General features: G+C 42.0%; 1 protein-coding gene and 1 long non-coding RNA gene across 5 annotated transcripts in view; one reads left to right on the top strand and one right to left on the bottom strand.

Moving 5' to 3' along the window:
• LOC120039379 (sentrin-specific protease 7-like) overlaps positions 1–21504 on the bottom strand; it is an 80265-nt gene that overhangs the window by 28213 nt on the left and 30548 nt on the right. For 3 of the 4 annotated variants that reach the window (XM_038984808.1, XM_038984810.1, XM_038984813.1), the window contains exons 1-2: positions 1360–1538; positions 962–1069 (exon numbers count right to left, since the gene is read on the bottom strand). In XM_038984808.1, the coding sequence (XP_038840736.1) occupies positions 962–1069 (108 nt within the window). In that variant the 5' untranslated portion in view covers positions 1360–1538. Of the gene's footprint in view, positions 1–961; positions 1070–1359; positions 1539–21504 lie in introns of those variants that run through there. The other variant, XM_038984809.1, reaches the window with a different exon arrangement.
• LOC120039384 lies at positions 3673–21443 on the top strand. Its single transcript, XR_005475391.1, has 3 exons — positions 3673–4039; positions 4636–4753; positions 20234–21443. It is a non-coding gene; the product is annotated as an uncharacterized LOC120039384 (long non-coding RNA).

Below are 21504 nucleotides of genomic sequence, written 5' to 3'. Positions count from 1 at the left end.
CAAATCAAATTGTATTAGTCACATGCATCGAATACAACGGGTGAAGACCTTCCAGTGAAATGCTTACTTACAAGCCCTTAACCAACAATGCAGTTTAAAAAATATGAATAAGAATAAGAAATAAAAAGGAACAAGTAATCAAAGAGCAGCAATAAAATAACAATAGTGAGACTATATACAGGGGGTACCGTTACAGACTCAATGTGCAGGGGCACCGGTTGGTCAAGGTAATTGAGGGAATATGTACTTGTAGGTAGAGTTCTTTGGGCAGCACTTTGGGAGGTTTCTTTAGCATGACATATAGTATTTTATTAGGAACACCTAATATTGAGTTGCACCCTCTTTTGCCCTCAGAACTGCCTCAATTCGTTGAGGCATGGACTCTACAAGGTGTCAAAAGTGTTCCACAGGGATGCTGGCCCATGTTGACTCCAATACTTTCCACAGCTGGGTCAAGTTGGCTGGATGTCCTTTGGGTGGTGGACCATTCTTGATACACACGGGAAACTGTTGAGCGTGAAAAACCCAGCAGCGTTGCAGTTCGACACTCAAACCAGTGCGCCTGGCATCTACTACCATACCCTATTCAAAGGCACTTAAATCTTCTGTCTTGCCCATTCACACTCTGAATGGCACACACACAATCCATGTCATAATTGTCTCAAGGCTTAAAAATCCTTCTTTGACCCATCTCATCTCTCATCTACACTGAAGTGGATTTAACAAGTGACATCAATAAGGGATTATAGCTTTCAACTGGATTCACACGGTCAGTCTGTCATGGAAAGAGCAAGTGTTCCTAATGTTTTGTACACCCAGTGTATACCTTCTAGCTATGCCGATCTCACTTATCACCATGAGCAAATATAAGCACAACATTTATTCACAAATAACGAGTCACCGTGTGAAAATGCAGTTCATTGGGGCTATGTCCACTTCAAATGGAAATGATATGGGATACCTCGAATGGGCTGGAGGTATCCCGGAGACGTGAGAGAGGGGACAGCATGTGCATGTTGTCAGCTTCTGATGGCTGTTTTCTCTTGGGGATTTTGAAGGGAACTGCCATCTGAAATGAAGAATTACTGTATTACGGAGGTGCCACTTACGCTGACCTGCTTGTAGCTAACTATGTTGTAGCTCTGGTCCAGGCCGTTAGTGCGCATCTGTCCACTAACGTTACTGGACCAGAGCTAGCTATTTTCCAACACCTCCTAATCAAGTTAACAACAATGCACAGGTTATGTTCAGAAAGATGTGACACAGTTAGCCAGCTATCTAGTAAGCTAGCTACCTGTAATATGAAAAGCCTTTGGTTAGCCAACATAGCTAGCTAAGTTAGCTAACAAGCCAACTTACTTAACTGTCAAGGATGCTGAATCAGACGGAAATATGGCTAACGAACGAAAACAAGAAGCATTGTAAAGACGCCATTACGTTGTCATTTGCAACCAATTAAATGTTATCATATTGGCTAGCAAGCAAGGGATGACTGCTTCCAGTAAAATGCTACATCAATCTAGCAGCAGGAAGTCATCAACAACAGACGCGCCTCTAGCGTTAACAGGAAATAGTTGAAAGCATGCACTCTTAAAGCGCAAAACAGGTCTGGTACTAGAACTAAAATTGGTGTGTCATGTGTAGGCAAAGGCAATTAAGCCACAAAATCATTATTTATGGGTCCGCTCTGGTGATACATAAGAGGTTTATGAATTGCAAATGTGTACAATGCACAATCAAATATACTAGTAGTGGGACGGCGTAATGCTACGGTTGCGCAGTCACGCTTCGAACACACCGACTGCGTCATTGCATCACTGCTGCATAACATTTTGCGCAGCTAGGCAACTATACTGATGCAGGTACCTTTTGCAAATGGTCGCATGCGGTTGGACACATGGAGGAGAGAATCATTTTCGCAGTATCCTCAAAACCGTGTCTTTTTGACACAACTGCTGACAGCTACAGGGACATAAACACAAAAAATGCTGCTTGGAGACAAGTGTCCACGATAGTAGGATTGCCAGGTCAGTTTAGTAGTGAGCTTGTGCTAGATGTGGCTAGTTAGCGTTAGCTAGCTTTCGGCGGGGCTGGTCCCGGCCCAACAGCGCGATCAAGACCACCTTCCTCAACGTTGGTCTCATTGTTGAAAGAGCCTACTCTGCCTATCTTGACTATTTATTATTGCATTTCGCTCCAAAACTGCATTTTGGAGGGAAATTATATTATAGGCTCTCACAATTAATTTGAGGATGTCATCGAATAAATAATATACTTGGCAAATAAATAAATAAAAAATGTAAAGAAATTATGCAATCAAACTGTTTTTATGTAATCCCAAATTTTTACTGAATGTGTGCAAAAAAAAATCTACATTCATATTTTGCTACTTTCTGTCAAGTCCACTCATACAATTTGATGCATACGTTCGATTTATCGAACGTATGCACCACACAGAACGCACTGCAACTGCCTCTGCAACGCAATGCTGCAAGGCAAATGCAGCGTTCCATTGGAAATGAATGTACTTCTGGTGTATCGAAACGCAATGACACAGTCGGTGTGTTCGAAGCGTAATAAGACTTCCGTATCTAGCTATCTACTGTAAATAACGTTACAACAAATAGCTTTCTATCACATTTAGTAACTACTAGACAATTTAGCACATAGAACGTGTCGTATACGAAAGGCTAAGAAGAAATTGATACAATTTGGATTTATTTGTGCGATCGACCGTTGGTGTTGAACTAACCACGTAACATTAGCTACCAGTTAAACATACGTTAGATCTAGGCTAGCTAGCTAATTATCAAAATAAAAGGCCTGCTTTTGTTTTCATTTGATATGGACTTGAGAAACTAGCTAACTTCATCAAATGAATATGTTTTTGCTTTCAAATAACTTAAAATATTATGTTTTCTTCTGAGAGGTATTCAAAATATATTCAAATATTGTTTGGTTTTCTGAGACCTGTATTTGAATATCAAAGAAAATCGTTTTTTTTAAACTCTAAACTCAAGTGAAAAGTTGGTATTTTCAAATAAACTACAAATACAACTATTTCCTGCCCAGGTCTGGACAGAATGCGAGCTTCCCCTTATACCACTGTATCCCTCTTCCTACATATGTAAATAATACCTATGGTAAAAACGTTTTTCAACATTTTCTTTATAAATAGTTTTTTAATCATGGTTTACACCCTGCTGTATCCTGTGCATATGACAAATAATATTTGATTTGATTGGATTTGACACTTCAACCTGTGACGTCCCTAAAAAATAAAGCAAAAGAAGCACTCTGTCTGCATAGATGTTTAGAAGAAGTGCAATATTATTCCTTGAGCAATACATATGTAGCAAACATGAGTCTGGCTCAAGTTCTGGTGATGTGAGAGCCCTCCTCTTGGTCTAATGGTCAAGACCTCCTGCGACACATACACTGTATCATAGGAATCAAGTAAGCTACAGTACATGCATGTGAAAATGGCATTGTTCCATTGTTAACGCATTTGTTGGTGCCACACTTTTTGAACTCCCACCTTCGTTCTTTATTGTTTCATATAAGTATTTTAAAGTATTTAGCACTAGAGCTCTGGCATTGCCTTCCTTCATTCTCCATCCACCCCCACATACAAAGGTCACACCAGTGTCAATCAGACACATTACACATCCATAATCAGTGGTTAGATCATGTGGTTAGCACTTGCACAGTGTGTTCATTCAGACGTCTGCCTTAGGAGGAAGTCAGTTCTGTCTCAAAGACCACAGTTCTGAGGAAATTACATATTGTTGCCAGTGTGTTCTGTAAGATCATTACTTTTTATGTGAATTGACTTGTTCATTTAATGTATTAAGTGAAGTGTTTCATGGATTCTTCTGTTCTTAGGTGTCTTAAAATTGTTGGAGCTGAGGCTTTGACAGACACACTGGTGGAACTTGGACACAATGTGACTATAAATTGTACTTTTCCACCCACTAGTGCAGAAAATACATACCGGTACATACAGCGGCTACCACAGCCTCCACTGGCCATATTCTGTGTGAGTTCTCATGGTACTTATTTCCATGATACATTATGTTAAAACGGACATATTTATTACTAACATAATTTATAGTGGTAGTACAGAATGTAACAGAAGATGATTGTGGAGAGTACTACTGTGCAATGAAAGAAAAAGAACAGTTCCTGTTCAACAATGGCAACAGATTCATCACCATTAGTAAGCGCACATACTATTCAATGATAATATAATGTTAGTAAAATATTTTTAATAGGCCCATTTTCATGTTTATAATGCCCACAAACCTGCAAGGACTGCAGTCAGAGTGCAGTATAACTGCAGTATGCTGCAAATACTGCGTCCAAAATAACACTGTATTTTTACTGCAGTAGTTTTGTAGTGTAACTGCAGTTAGAGTGCATTATATTCTGTCATTTTTGGGTACGAAATACCACAGTGGACGGCAGTTACTGCAGTTTAAAAAGTGCAATTTTTTTTGTAAGGGTTGATGATGCGGCGACATAAATGTTATAACACATTGAAATTCTAGTGACAAGAAATTGTATACATTGAGAAAAACGTGTACACTATAGTAGGGACATGCGGTTTTCACCCATTTCCATATTGTTTTTCAGTATGGCATGACACAGCTGGTACCCCCACCAAGAGGACCAAGGCCCGACTGCATAGCCTCAACTATTTACTCCGGGGTCCAGTTTTCAAATCCTGAACTCACAACTACTGCTTAATAAGGTGCCACTTCTATATCTACCCTTCCTCTTCAAATCATACCTGGGCTAATGCTAGTCTGGGTCCCAGTCTCTTTAGCTATCATTCTACTCCTTGCCTGGGTACCAGTCTCTTTAGCTATCATTCTACTCCTTGCCTGGGTACCAGTCTCTTTAGCTATCATTCTACTCCTTGCCTGGGTACCAGTCTCTTTAGCTATCATTCTACTCCTTGCCTGGGTACCAGTCTCTTTAGCTATCATTCTACTCCTTGCCTGGGTCCCAGTCTCTTTAGCTATCATTCTACTCCTTGCCTGGGTACCAGTCTCTTTAGCTATCATTCTACTCCTTGCCTGGGTACCAGTCTCTTTAGCTATCATTCTACTCCTTGCCTGGGTACCAGTCTCTTTAGCTATCATTCTACTCCTTGCCTGGGTACCAGTCTCTTTAGCTATCATTCTACTCTTTGCCTGGGTCCATTAATATAACTATCTTCTAGTAAAATGTCATGATTACAGTATTCAGCTGCTTAATTTCCTTTTTGTTATAAAGCTGTGACTTCTGTGGAAATTGTCAATGAAATTGCAGTGGAGGCTGAGGTGGTATAACAGTATTTGTTCCAGTGATGTTTGTGAAGGAATTTGTCTGGCAAGAGGTTGTCTGTTGCAATACACTTTTATAATGAATGCCTTCACACGAATTGTTACCCTGCCTTAACAAAGTTGTCTTAAACAAAACAAAAAATACTTTGAGATAAGGCATAGCCTACACATGTCCAGTAAATAATGTATAATGATTTTGCCATAGCTTCTCGACCAATGATGCAATATTCACAAAACTCTTCAGAGTGTCTGTCCTTGATGACACTTCATTTTCCCAGTTGTGGCAGGGCAAGGTGTGTGTGTGTTATGACAGGGTACAGGTGTTAGTTAAGGCAGGTTCCAGGGCCTGGTGCTATGGGGTCTACATATCAGGGAAATGTCTCCATCTACAGGGACTCTACTGGGCTTCCAAATACCCCCTGTGACATCATCCTCTCAGGCTGGTTAGGTGTGCTGCAAACAAACAAACTGTAGCTAGGAATTTGAGGTGAGGCAGTGTACACAAACGTCTCAGCAAAGTCTCTATAACATCTCAAGGATCACATCAATATAATATAACAGTAATATCATCTGTATAATATAACCTGCACTTTTTTGTCCTTATGTGTCGTCATGATTTTCAGTGATACACACAGTCCTACACATTTTGAGCGGCTACATTTTAACTGGTTGAACAGCACCATCTACTGAAAATAGTAAGCACTGCATGTGTTCGCACAATGCATCCTGCAACCCAACAAATAACCAACAGAAACCAGCCAAGAGGCAAAAGCCCTAGCGCAGGAAAGAGGTTGACACATTATACTCACAAGGGAGTCAAGAGGTAAATCAAGTAAATCATCTAGGAGAGATAAGTGATATTCTTAATCCAGCAGCACATTGTCTTTGAACACTGTACAAATAAGTTCTGGTCCAGTACATCGCGTCACGTCACTTGCTGGTCCTGTTTATGGCATGCTGACCACACCGCTCGTTGCAAAATAAATGTCCATACACATGTTATTCAATCATTACATCCAAACTGCTCGCACGCATCAACGAGCATCTGCGTAACCAGGCGCTAAAATAGAACTTGGTTCTATTTGTGAAGCTTGATACACTGCAAGTCCCGCCTCTCCCATCTCCTCATTAGTTTTAGGAGCATATACCCACGTCAGTGATTGAAAGACAAACTGTGGTCCACAATCCAGTCCAGTTGGTGGTGGTACTGCACCTTAAAGTTGGTTGCCTACTGTTGATATCACAAGTTTACTGGAGAACTGAGACGAAGTAGAGACTCTGGACAGGGTGGATATTCGTATAATAAAAAGCAGTTTATTCAGAGGTAAAGATATCTGATACAAGCGTGCACGGACTCGTTCATTCAGCTCGTAAGGAACCTGCAGACAGAGCCCAGATAACAGAGTGCATAGACATTTTATACAGCACAGAATGTAGGTTGAGTCTAGTAGGTCTGGTCTTCTGATTGGTCCTGTCGATCTGGGTGTCGTCCTTCAGGGCCTGGTAGTAGAGTTCTGTGTTTCCAAATTTTCAGCTAAAACAGGAGATTTTGTGTGTGCGTAGATGTTCCTATTTTGATCAGTGTTTATGAAAGGTTTACGTCAGCCCTCTGTCCTTGGGTGTGTGTGGGTCTCAGTATCTCGTGAAATGCAGACCCAGGCACCCCTTTGATCAAGGCCTTTCCGGCCTTATCAGTGTTTATGAAAGGTCTGTGCCAGCCCTCTGTCCTTGGGTGTGTGTGGGTCTCAGTATCTGCTTATGAGTTTGTGAGAAACCCTGTTTTGAAAGAAGTTAGTTATAACAACGTAATAGCAATATGCTTGTGTTATTTTAAATGGTATTTATTACAAATCCCCCTCTTCACGTCTCATAAGAGACGTGACAAAAGCTAGGACAAAAGCTATAAATGGCAAAAATAGAGTAAACTTTATCAGAAGATAAAGTTTTGATTCCCCCTCTTCACGTCTCACAAGAGACGTGACAAAAGCTATAAATGGCAGAATAGGGCAAACTTTATCAGAAGATAAAGTTTTGATTCCCCCTCTTCACGTCTCACAAGAGACGTGACAAAAGCTATAAATGGCAGAATAGGGCAAACTTTATCAGAAGATAAAGTTTTAATTCCCCCTCTTCACGTCTCACAAGAGACGTGACAAAAGCTATAAATGGCGTTGAATTAGTCATCAGTCAAATAGTCTGGCTCAGCATCCTCCAGGGCAAACAGAGGAAACATCTGTCCCTTCTCTGCCTGGTTGGGATCAATAGCAGTAGTTATGATCCTAGTGGTCAGCGTTCGAATACATGGAATGCAGCAGCATCCACAAAGCACCAGTACCGCAGCGAAGACAGATATAGATACCAGTATGGAAGAAACAAGCGTCTTATATTTACCAAACGCATCCATCCAAGAGTCCCACATTGAGGTATTCACTCCTGAGTGGCTCTTCATTTTCCCATTAAGAGTACGAAGACCCTCTAAGGCAACAGTAAGACTACCATCAGTTGCTGTGTTATTTGGAATGAAAGTACAACATTGCTCCCCGAACATGGAACAGACACCCCCTTTCTCCGCCAGTAACATATCAACCGCGATTCTATTTTGAAATGCCATCAGGGATGTAGCTGCCAATTGTCCATGGACCGCCTCGAAGCCTCGTTGAGTCCAATTTCCTAGTTTCTGAACATTAAAATGAATGTAATTGATTCGGTCCACATTTTTATTAACTGTGCACCACCAACAAACAGAAGATTCAAGCCCAGCTGCCACTTGGTCCACCAGTTTATATTCATCTGGCACCCCCTAGGGACACCAATAGCATCAATGTAAGTTGAGTCGTAAATGAGCAAGGACCAAAAAGGAGACCACTCCAATAACTACACCTGGAGTGGCCAATCACACATTAGTAACCAAAAAACGAGAATATGTTAAACCCTTAGGTCCATCCCTCTATACAACCTGTACCAGGTGGGCTCGTCGCCACCCGGGAACTTCAAACCTTCACAACAGGGAGGACAAACATCACTTTTTATTCATTCGACAACATCAACTACAGCAAACCAAGGGTCCTCCTCTGTCAGGCCCACTCTCCTGCGGAAGCTTGATTTCGTATCAGCCTCTCCAACTGGAGCATCAAGCAACGGCATCATACCAGAGGCCCTTGCCACATCTGTAACAGATTTCTTCAAATAAGGCATGATACAGGCAACACAGAAATGAAAAACAACAACTAGTGTCAGAAATCCAGTAATCATCATTGCAGTGTACTTACCAAACCAACCACCCAGCCAAGGGACCAGTCCACTCTCCTCCACGCCTGCAAGACCCTTCATCTCCACTGATAACCTTGCCAACCTACTCAGAGCTTTTGAAATGCTCCCATCCGGACTAGTATTGTTAGGGACAAACGTGCAACACTGTTCTCCAAACATTTTACATACACCTCCCTGGTTGGCCAGAATCATGTCCAGTGTTAGTCTATTGTGTCTACTGGTTTTGAGAGGTAGCATCCAATTGTTCAGCCATCCCTGTAAGTGCTGTGTGGGTGTATTTAACAAATCATTATTAATTATAGTAGATATAATTGATCCAGACATTTTGTTTAGCATCAACAATAGCTGGGCCAATGATGGGCATCAGATGCCACAGGCCATCTTTCCTGTTTAATGTCTGGAATTCGTGGGGGACCCCTATTGGGACCCCCAACAGGTTGGTGTGAATGTTATCTGTACCCTCGGACCAAGGAGCGTCACGTTTCTGCCGTCTCCTGGGTTGGTCTCAAGCCTCTGTGTCATGTGCAGCTCCCAGAAGTTGGTTAGCTGTAACCTCAATAATAGGCAATGGTGTTTTCAGACTGGCTAAAGCACATGTGCCCTGACAATCTCCTTTCAAAATGGGGTCAACCGCCTGGCAGGTCCACACATCCACCATACATCAGCAACACCTCTATTTAATAGTGACATTAGTGATGCAGGCAGTAGTAGGGAACCCCCCATAGTCTATACCTCTACCCATACCAGTGTTACAGCTGTAATATCCCCCATATGCCTTAACTCCCCACGGTGCCTTCTGGGGAGGGACTTCTGGGAACACAAGACTCAGAGTTTTACACAGGGTTGAATTTGGCTTAAACTTTCCAATATGCACATCCAACCTTTCCCATTGCTTAGGGCAAATGGGTGAGCAGCCAGAATAGGTCTGGCATGTCCACATACGACACAGTCCTTTCTATTAAGTGTTTTGTAGGCCAACCACATATTCTCCCTTCCCTCATAACCAGTTTCAGTCCCCAATTGGTCACTATCTGAGATGTCTTTTACATTTATTACCTGTACCAGATTGGAGAGCTTAGGTGATGGCGTGGGACTTGGTCTTGGAGTGGTGGAGGAGGCCGGCTGAACCCTGGTCCGTTGAAACTGGTGGTGGTTCTGGCAGTACTGCGATGGTAACATCTCCATCGTATCCTAAACAGACAGCTCAGGACTACAAGTAGTCCTGTAAAGCCCCATCCTCTCCCAGAGAACACATCATCAGCCAGAGATCAAGCAACACTTTCACTTCTATGAACGTACACAGTGAGGAAAGGTCGGGGTCAGGGAATTCTTCATTAAGGAGTTGATCCCCGAACTCTATTAGCAACGGTTCTTCTCCTTAACTCTGTGATCATTCGGCAGTGTCAGTGTGTCTCACCCTCCAAGTGCGATATGCCCCCAGGTCGAGTGAATCACCTTCTCCTTTAATTCACCTGTAATGCATAAAATCTTGGACATACAGGTTTGGTTAACAAACAGTTTCTCATTTGTTCTATCTAATTATATATTTAACTTCTATGCCTATTTTTTAGCTAGAATTTTTTTAATTTTAAATAAGTTTATTATCCAATAGGCCCCATCCTATCCTAGACCACAATGTACCCCTCCCCCGTTTGATACCTGGCTCTGGCCAATTTATATCGCATGTCAGCCAATCCATAACAATAATATCATTAGTCTGTAAATTTAACCTAAATAAGTTATTAAATGTATTCTCTCTACTCCGAATTGGTTTTAAGTTTTTCTCTGTCACCAGCATTCAAACAGGCTCCCCGTTTGCTGGGAGACCGTTGAGTGCTGCAATACTGCCATCTTCTGTCCATTCTCTGCACAGCTCTCCACCCCCAACTATTCTAAGAGTTATGAGTGTGTGGAGGAATATCACAAATAAGGGGCCAGATATCCCTAGCCTTGCCCAGGGAGGGAGAAATGTCCCTCTAACTGTGCGAGGTTCCTTTTTCAGGGGAGGCGGAGTTTGATGCCGCATCACCTGAGTCAGGAGTGTCTTCATTTGGAATCGAATTTAGGCCGCTCAAATCAGCTCTGACTTCTGTCAGTGTTCTGGAAGGAATTGGAGCTGGAGTGCAATGTGTGAGGTGGTGCCAAGGTGCGCCTGATTTACCTTTGACCTGAACTGAGTGTGAAGTAACCTCCTTCACTTCGTACAGTTCAGTCCACCTGGGTTCCAGCCACTTTCTCTTGTGGACTTTAACCCCCACCCAGTCACCATTTTACATTCAGTGGTGGCGTGCCTCCTGGCAGCTCCCCCTCTCGGACCTTGTGAATCTGTTTGGAGAGAGCTGCAGAAAGTTCCGTCAGTTTTTTCACATATTTACATCAAGAGTGGGCATATGACCTCCCTCTCTTGGTGGACCAGGCATGACTCTTCCAGTCATTATCTCATGAGGAGAGAGATGGGTGCCTGCCCCTGGAGAGGCTCTCATGGCCATCAACCCCAGAGGCAGGGCTTCAACCCATATCAACTTCGAACCTGCACATACCTTGGCTATCTTAGCCTTCAAAGTTTGATTGGCGCGTTACACGAGACCCTGAGATCGGATTTGTCGTGGGACACCATACCTAGGTATGAGTTCCGTTTGTAGCCACCTAATGACTGACTTAGCATCTTCCCCTGCCGTTGGTACTGCCCCAACCCATGATTCTTTGGTCTAAAAATTCATTTATCTTAAGTTTTGGGACGGTAGTGGCGGCCATGGCTATATTAGCAAAAATTTGAGAGATGTCTGGTTTGACTATCTTAGTGCACTTAGCCCGTCACTGGCCGAGGCCAGCAATGTATTCTCGGCGCTGACACTGACTTATCTCTGGTGCCCCACACTCGTACACAAAGAATTATTTACAGCAGTTATTACTGTTAGTCAGTTTTTCGAGCTGTTATATATTTTCCCAGAAGGTGACAGAATCGCCCTTCCGGAACAATATATTAACAAACTCAAGCGCTTCTAAAATAATTATCAATTCAATTTTAAGAATTATTTTGCAATAGTTATTATCGTTTTTCGAGTTGTTATATATTTTCCCAGAAGGTGTCAGAATCGCCCTTCCGGAACAATATATTAACAAACTCAAGCGCTTCTAAAATAATTATCAATTCAATTTTAAGAATTATTTTGCAATAGTTATTATCGTTTTTCAGTTTTTCGAGTTGTTATATATTTTCCCAGAAGGTGACAGAATCGCCCTTCCGGAACAATATATTAACAAACTCAAGCGCTTCTAAAATAATTATCAATTCAATTTTAAGAATTATTTTGCAATAGTTATTATCGTTTTTCAGTTTTTCGAGTTGTTATATATTTTCCCAGAAGGTGACAGAATCGCCCTTCCGGAACAATATATTAACAAACTCAAGCGCTTCTAAAATAATTATCAATTCAATTTTAGGAATTATGGAAATACCAACAGCACAATAGAGGAAAAATACAAGTCAGTTTTCAGCTCGGCGGCTGTACCACGGGCCAAAAGAAGACTCAGCTGTCCTCCCAAAAGTTATCAACTAGTGAGTCTCGTGAAAAGGCCAATCTTACACAACATTCAAATTAACATTTCCACATTTGTATTTTATTACATAACAACATTAATACATTGATCGCAGGTTAAGTTCTTCACAGTGCATCTAGTTAAGTGCCAAGTCAACCATTGCCCGCTATCTGAACTCGTATTTTTATTTTTATTTTGTTGATTCCCCCTAGGTAACTTCCAAGTGTTTTAACCAATCAAATGTCGTTAAGTCTGGGGAACCTTTTCTAGACTTGGATTCTCACGGAATTCTCACTCAACCCGACTATCTGAATCTTTTTATCAAGTCAGTTACAATTATAACACAATTACTTGGATTCTCACGGCTTCTACCCGACTATGTGAATCTTTTTACAACACACATTTACTTAGATTCTCACGGCTTCTACCCGACTGTGTGAATCTGAGTCTCACGGCTTCTACCCGACTATGTGACTCTCTATAAGTTATTTGGATTCTCACGGCTTCTACCCGACTATGTGAATCTCTTTTTAATTACTTTAGAGTCTCACGGCTTCTACCCGACTATGTGACTCTGAGTCTCACGGCTTCTACCCGACTATGTGACTCTCTATATCTCAGATATCTTTACATGTTTACTTTTACATTTACAATAGACATTTATCATAAATTTAACAGTAACCCATACTCAACCTCAGTACTTCTGATCTTTAATTTGGATTTTCCTAATATACAATATGCAGATTTTTGATTTAACAGGTACTGCTTACCTTTGTTTTGACGGCCGTCTAGATCAGTTTTCTGAGGCGAGCTGGATTCCCGGCTGCTCCTTCGGACAGGTCACCCTTCCTTTCTGATCCGTCTCTTACTTGTCTCTTTTCTCTATCAACTTTTATGGACTGAATTCAGAGAAGAAAACCATCCTCTGCTACCAATTTGTTGATATCACAAGTTTACTGGAGAACTGAGACGAAGTAGAGACTCTGGACAGGGTGGATATTCGTATAATAAAAAGCAGTTTATTCAGAGGTAAAGATATCTGATACAAGCGTGCACGGACTCGTTCATTCAGCTCGTAAGGAACCTGCAGACAGAGCCCAGATAACAGAGTGCATAGACATTTTATACAGCACAGAATGTAGGTTGAGTCTAGTAGGTCTGGTCTTCTGATTGGTCCTGTCGATCTGGGTGTCGTCCTTCAGGGCCTGGTAGTAGAGTTCTGTGTTTCCAAATGTTCAGCTAAAACAGGAGATTTTGTGTGTGCGTAGATGTTCCTATTTTGATCAGTGTTTATGAAAGGTTTACGTCAGCCCTCTGTCCTTGGGTGTGTGTGTGTGTCTCAGTATCTCGTGAAATGCAGACCCAGGCACCCCTTTGATCAAGGCCTTTCCGGCCTTATCAGTGTTTATGAAAGGTCTGTGCCAGCCCTCTGTCCTTGGGTGTGTGTGGGTCTCAGTATCTGCTTATGAGTTTGTGAGAAACCCTGTTTTGAAAGAAGTTAGTTATAACAACGTAATAGCAATATGCTTGTGTTATTTTAAATGGTATTTATTACACTACCGCCATATAAAGTCCAAAGAAGAAGAAGCCCGAAGGAGGAGAGATTACTGGAAACAAACTATTAATCTGTGGATTAATTGTCGGAGTAGAGGACCTTGTGCGTTTCAATTAAAATAATAACCCAATGTTCATATCCCAGGACAAATTAGCTAGCAACAGGAAGCTACCTAGCTAAATTGCCATGAATGTTTGATGCTTTTCGACCTGTCCCCAAATTAATATAATTGGTTCCGAGTTCGTTTTGATATTTCAACCTGCGTGTCCTGTTTGCGTCTGGTGTGGATGGACAAAATAAACATTATCTAGTGTTCCATTTGGACCGCACTTTTGGAGAGTGTGTGACCGACAATGTCCAACTCAAAGGGTTTCATTCACATGATGATGGGACGTGTATAGTATTTTAGTTATAGTGTATACTTGCCAGCTACACCTATGGGTAAACCATTTGAATTCAATATTTTTTGACAGCACCACTTTAGATTTGAATTGTTAGGTTCAGAGTAAAAAAACTCTACGGACAGTATGAAAGTTTAACCAAGTTTATTCTTCCCAGAGGATCAATACAGCTGCATTCAGACACATTCACACAAGCACTGATATTTAAACCTTTCTCCTCGGCTGAGTCTCCTCCTACACATCTGTACAAACACTGTATATTTACTGCTCGGCAGGAAACTAAGTAATACGGACATAAACTTTTCTTTCTCCCTTAACCTGACCTGACCTCGACCCCCTTCATCACTAATCCATAGCTCTCTCCCCTCTCCCCTGCCACGTGATCGCTTCCCTGCACTCAGCACATTCCAAGCTTAATTGCACACACTATATACCTTCCTCCTACAGATAACCATTAACTTCTGGTGTAGACCCTCTAAACCTAAGCACTCCCTCAGTGACATGAAGAAGTATATTTCATATTCTCAGAACCCAACAGAATGAAACCTTGTCTTCATCACTGGAAAAGATAAACGGTTGAGATAGAAATCATTTAAAAGCTTAGAAACAGGGTTGTCAAACTCTTCTATCATTTCTGGGGGGGGGAAAGTTTTTTAATAAAAATGTGATCTTTTAACCTTTAATGTAAACTAACTCAGATTTGTTTCATATTCGCAGTCGCATATGTTGTAGCTTAGACCCCATTTGAAACCATCTAAACCCCCCAAGATATTCCTGAACAACATCTATTTGCGCCCCTACTGGATGGAAATTATAAGTGTAATGGCTGTGCACCATGCAAAGGTACTTATAAATGTAGATCCTTCAAACACCCACAAACAGGGAAATCGATCCCAATCAAAGGTGTTATTACGTGCTCCACTAAGGCAGTTATTTATCTTATAACTTGTCCTTGTGGTAAAAATTATGTGGGTAAAACAAAGCGTGAATTAAAAGTACGTATCTCAGAGCATCGTAGCACCATGAGGTGCAAAAACTTGACCTACCCAGTTGCGGCCCACTTTTTGGAGGCAGGCCACTCGATTTCATCTTTGCGTTATATTGGCATCGAACATGTCACCCTCCCTAGGAGAGGGGGTGACCTTGATAACTTATTGTTAAGACGAGAGGCTGCTTGGATATTTAATTTAAAGACCCTTGCTCCCTTCGGTCTTAACGTGGACTTTGATCTGAAGCCATTCTTGTGATTGTTGTGTTTGTTGTGACTTTGCCATTGTGGTTGTTTGTAGGCTTGTGTGGTCTTAAGTGAGTCTATGATCGTATGCTATCCATTTGTATTTATTGTATGTTGCTCTTTCTATGCCATTTTAATATGAGAAATTAACCAATGATATTAGGCCACTCTTGGCCATGATTACAGACACCTGTGTGTCTTGACACTATATATAAACGAGTCATCCCGCAGTGTCTGTGATTGTACCCTGATGAAGACAGCTTGCCTGTCGAAACGTTGGTAAATTAAATATTTTTGCATCTGAGCTCCTAGAGTGTGCGGCTCTCCTTTATTTTAAAGTTTAAATCTTAACTTGTTGAGAGTGAGGGCGAAGTACCTGCGGCAAGGACCGCCGAGTTTGGGTCTTGTTAAAAGGATTATGAGGATGATTTTGGCCCAGTGGGAGTGAGATTTGTAGAGAGAATTAATCCTTTATTTTTGAGTGATCCATATGTGGTGTCAGGTTGGGTGCAGGAGAGGTTGGGGACTGTTGAGTTGGTGATGGTAACTCGGAGGGGACTGGTGATGATTTGTTGTGTTTCCTGCGCCCAGAGGGAGCGGGCACTCTGGATTACGAGATTAGGGACAATAATTGTGCTGTGTTTTGCTCCCCGGAGGAGGACGTCGTTGAAAGGAGTGATAACGGGGGTGGCATTAAGTGTTGAGGAGGAGCAGTTGAAATGGAAGATTCCCGGTGTCTGTGACGCCCGCCGTTTGGTGAGCCGTAGATCCGGTGGGATACGGAAAAGACATCTGTCATGCTGAGTTTTGATGCAGAGTTGTTACCAGATAAGGTCAAGATAGGATGTGTCAGTTATCCCGTGAGAGTTTATGTTCTGAAAATATTACGGGGTTTTAGGTGTCAAGGTTATGGGCATATTGCAACGGTGTGTAGGAGGGAGATGCCTAGATGTGAGAAGTGTGCAGGAGGGCATGAGATGAAGGAATGTGTAGTATCAGTGGAGAAAGTTGTTTGTGTTAGTTGTGGGGGTGATCATGAGGCTAGAGATCAGAGGTGTCCGGTGAGAGAAAGGCAGGTTGAGGTTGCAAGGGTCAGAGTAGTACAGAAAGTGTCGTATGCAGAAGCAGTGAAGAGAGTGGTAGAGGAAGATGGTATAGGGTGAGGGATCCTGAGAGGATTCATGTGAGTAGGTTGAGATCAAGAGAGAGTGATGGGAAGAATATGTGCTTCAGTAAAGTGGGATCTTGAGCATTTATAGCCATGGTTGTTAATTGTACTGTAGAAATGGATTGAAAGTCACAGAACATAGAGGTTGTGGTGGCAGCTGTAGGGGATGTTGAGTGGTAGTGATATGTCCTCTAAGGCCGTTGGTCTGGAGTAGGACTAGATAGGGTTAAATAGTGCAATGGGTGGTGGATTTTTAGGGCTAATAGGTGATAGGGCAATTTTCCTTTTCCCCAATGTTGTATTACTGTATCAAAGAATATAATGTAGGTAGGCCGTGAATGGCCTCACACAACAGTACAGTATGTGGCGCTGTATGTACCTAAAAGTTGGATGCGATCCGCCAACCAAATCCCAAAGAAGAAGTAAACAAAAGAAGAAATTTGTGAAAGCGTGTTCATGCTCATCCTGTTTGCACTCTTGGTGTGAAAAACAGGTCTGGTATATTTATTAATAGGCAAAGCCAATTAAGCCACAAAAACATGTATTTATGGATCAGCGCTGGTGTTTGTTGATACATAAGTGGATAATGAATTGCAAATGTGTACACTGGACAATCAAAGATAATACGTTCAATTGGATGACAAAGGTTATACGGTTGAGTTGCGCAAGACTTCTGTATCTATACTAGCCTAAATTAACGTTACAACAAATAGCTATCACAATTAGTAACTGCTAGCTTGCTGATTTAGCACATATAACGTGTTGTATACATAAGGTTAAGAAGAAATGGATAAAAGTTAGATTTATTTGTACGATTGGTGTTGTGAACTAACCACGTAGGTAGCTAGCTAACGTTACCTACCAGTTAAACAGATGCTGTTGCTAGATAACGTTATAATGCGTTGGCTACAAGACACCCTGACTCACCTATTGCTGCTTTTTTGACCCTATGATCACTCGACTACTCAGATGATGCCCCCTGGACTGTTTCAATAACATGGTACCTCATTTAGTTTACCTGTCAGCCCCAGCCTCGAACTCGGCTCATGTATGCCTAACTGACCCGCTCTGCCCATTTATCGCCATTTACCCGTTGTTGTCTTAGCTCTCCTGATCAACACCTGTGATTGCTTTATGCCTCTCTCTAATGTAAATATACCTTGTCTACTGCTGTCTTGGCTAGCTCTTATTCTTTTATTTCACTGTAGAGCCCTCAGTTCCACTCAAAATGCCTTAGATAGCTCTTTTGTCCCACCCCACACACATGCGGAGACCTCACCTGGCTTAACTGGTGCCTCCAGAGATGAAACCTCTCTCATCGTCACTCAACGCCTAGGTTTACCTCCACTGTACTCACATCCTACCCTACCCTTGTCTGTACATTATTCCTTGAATCTATTCTACCACGCCCAGAAATCTGCTCCTTTTATTCTCTGTCCACAATGCACTAGACGACCAGTTCTTATAACCTTTAGCCGTACCCTTATTCTACTCCTCCTCCGTTCCTCTGGTGATGTGAGGTTAACCCAGACCGTGTAGCCTCCAGTTCCACTACTATTCCCCAGGCGCTATCATTTGTTGACTTCTGTAACCGTAAAAGCCTTGGTTAACATCAGAAGCCTCCCCTAAATTTGTTTTATTTATACTGATATGCAACTTTTCAGGGAAGTTAGGAACCAATATATACAGGCAGTTAGGAAAGCAAAGACTAGCTTTTTAAAACAGAAATTTGCATACAGTAGCACAAACTCCAAAAAGTTCTGGGACACTGTAAAGTCCATGGAGAATGAGAGCACCTCCTCCCAGCTGCCCACTGCACTGAGGCTAGGAAACACTGTCACCACCGATAAATCTACGATAATCGAGAATTTCAATAAGCATGTTTCTACGACTGGCCACGCTTTTCACCTGGCAACCCCTACCCCGGTCAACAGCTCTGCACCCCCCACAGCAACTTGCCCAAGCCTCCCCCATTTCTCCTTCACCCAAATCCAGATAGCTGATGTTCTGAAAGAGCTGCAAAATCTGGACCCCTACAAATCAGCTGGGCAAGACAATCTGCACCCTCTCTTTCTAAAATTATCCGCCGCAATTGTTGCAACCCCTATTACTAGCCTGTTCAACCTCTCTTTTGTATCGGCTGAGATCCCTAAAGATTGGAAAGCTGCCCCGGTCATCCCCCTCTTCAAAGGGGGAGACTCTCTAGACCCAAACTGTTACAGACCTATATCTGTCCTACCCTGCCTTTCTAAAGTCTTCGAAAGCCAAGTTAACAAACAGATCACGACCATTTTGAATCCCACCCTACCTTCTCCGCTATGCGATCTGGTTTCCGAGCTGGTCATGAGTGCACCTCAGCCACGCTCAAGGTCCTAAACGATATCATAACCGCCATCGATAAAAGGCCTGGCCAAGGCCTTCGGCTCTGTCAATCACCGCATTGTTATTGGCAGACTCAACAGCCTTGGTTTCTCAAATGACTGCCTCGCCTGGTTTACCAACTACTTCTCAGATAGAGTTCAGTGTGGCAAATTGGAGGGCCTGTTGTCCGGACCTCTGGCAGTCTCTATGGGGGTGCCACAGGGTTCAAATCTCAGGCCGACTCTTTTCTCTGTATTCATCAGTGATGTCGCTCTTGCTGCGGGTGATTCTCTGATCCACCTCTACGCAGACAACACCATTCTGTATACTTCTGGCCCTTCTTTCGACACTGTGTTAACAAACCTCCAGACGAGCTTCAATGCCATACAACACTCTTTCCGTGGCCTCCAACTGCTCTTAAAGGCAAGTAAAACTAAATGTATGCTCTTCAACCGATCACTGCCCGCACCCGCCCATCCGTCTAGCATCACTACTCTGGACGGTTCTGACTTAGAATATGTGGACAACTACAAATACCTTGGTGTCTGGTTAGACTGTAAACTCTCCTTCCAGACTTACATTAAGCATTTCCAATCCAAAATTAAATCTTCCTATTTCGCAACAAAGCATCCTTCACTCATGCTGCCAAACACACCCTCGTAAAACTGACTATCCGGCCGATCCTTGACTTCGGCGATGTCATTTACAAAATAGCCTCCAACACTACTCAGCAAATTAGACAAACAAATTGTACATAACATTCCACTTTGAGCCACGAGAGATTAACATGCATATCATTGTTAGCTCTCCATGTACTTTTAAGGGCCAGCCGTGCTGCCCTGTTCTGAGCCAACTGCAATTTTCCTAAGTCCCTCTTTGTGGCACCTGACCACACTACTGAATAGTAGTCCAGGTGCGACAAAACTAGGGCCTGTAGGACCTGCCTTGTTGATAGTGTTGTTAAGAAGGCAGAGGAGTGCTTTATTATGGACAGACTTCTCCCCATCTCAGCTACTGTTGTATCAATATGTTTTGATCATGACAGTTTACAATCCAGGGTAAGTCACCTCAACTTGCTTAATTTCCACATTATTCATTACGAGATGTAGTTGAGCGTTAGGGTTTAGTGAAGGATTTGTCCCAAATACAATGCTTTTAGTTTGGGAAATATTTAAGACTAACTGCAGCTCTTTGTTAAGTGTTGCAGTCATTTCAGTTGCTATAGTAGCTGACGTGTATTGTGTTGAGTCATGAGCATACATAGACACACTGGCTTTACTCAAAGCCAGGCATGTCGTTTGTAAAGATTGAAAAAAGTAAGAGGCCTAAACAGCTATGATAACTCTCAGGAAAATGTCCCTCTATATTTTACAGAGAAACCGCTCCTGAGCTTGAAGGTGATTCTAAGAGCAGCGTGAGCATCAGAAGACAGAACCTCAGCCCCTTCCTGTTACTCCTCAATTCTCCACTTCCTTTGACTTACAGCACAGAAATTGGTAATTGTACCTATCATGAAACGGTTGCCAAGTTCTGAGTATTTAAACTGATGAAATAGTTATTATTTTTCTGGAAAGTGTGTAATAGGAGAGTGCTAATATACCTCTTGCTAGAACCACCTTTCTAGAGGTGAGGAAAAAAGCTATTCCAAATTGCCTGTAGCCGCGGTGTGTTTACTGATAGGACCACTTAAACTTCTGCACTTTAGCAACAGCTAATGGGGATCCAAATAAAATACCCCAAACTTTTTTTTATTTTTATACAATATTTGTTGCTGAGTCAATGTGTAAGTTTTTTGTAAACCAGGGCCATCTGTCAAGTCAAAATTGGAAATGGGATTGAAATAGCATTAAGTCAGTGTGTCCCTCCTGTCAACAAGATGCAGCTTTACTTACTAAGATTTTTTAATATTTCAAGATTAGTTATTAATATTGTACTACCAAATGACAGTTGTTTTGTTGAGAACTTGAGATTGAACATGTGGTGCACAGGAAGATCATTGTTATTTGAGTCAACCTTTCAATTAGAAAGTTATTTGGACACCACAGTGATATTAAAGGAAACATTCACTTCCTCAATGCTTTTTATTAAAGAGTGTTTCTTATAGCTTTTTGCAAACTATGGTTTGATCATGTGGTCGCACAGTGTGTTCAGTCAGATGTCTGTTAGAAGGAGGAAGTCAGTTCGGTCTCAAAGATTTATCACAGCGCTGAGGATGTCGAGGATTGTTTCCTGTCTGTTCTGTAAGACCATTTTTTTCTTATCTTATTTATTTTACTTTCATTTGACAATAAATGAAGTGTCTCATGGATTCTTCTGTTCCTAGGTGTCTTAAGACTGTGTGTTGGTGCTGAGGCTTTGACAGAGACACTGGTAGAACTTGGACACAATGCAACCCTGAACTGTTCTCTTAATGTAACTGATGTACACTGGTACATTCAGCACCAACCACATCCTCCATTGTTCATACTCCGCTCTTTCACTAGTAGTAGTCCTGCTGCTTTTTATTACAATAATAATTATAGACAGAAATATTCATTAGAAACAGGAAATAGTTTGTTAATACAGAATGTAACAGTAGATGATTGTGGAGTGTTCTACTGTGCAAAGAAAGAAAACGATAATCTCCTATTCAGTAATGGCACCAG

This window comes from Salvelinus namaycush, unplaced genomic scaffold (genome assembly GCF_016432855.1).
Source record: "Salvelinus namaycush isolate Seneca unplaced genomic scaffold, SaNama_1.0 Scaffold269, whole genome shotgun sequence".
Classification (NCBI taxonomy): Eukaryota; Metazoa; Chordata; class Actinopteri; order Salmoniformes; family Salmonidae; genus Salvelinus; species Salvelinus namaycush.
Note: the sequence above shows the minus strand (reverse complement) of the source record. Positions and strands in the feature narration are given on the sequence as shown.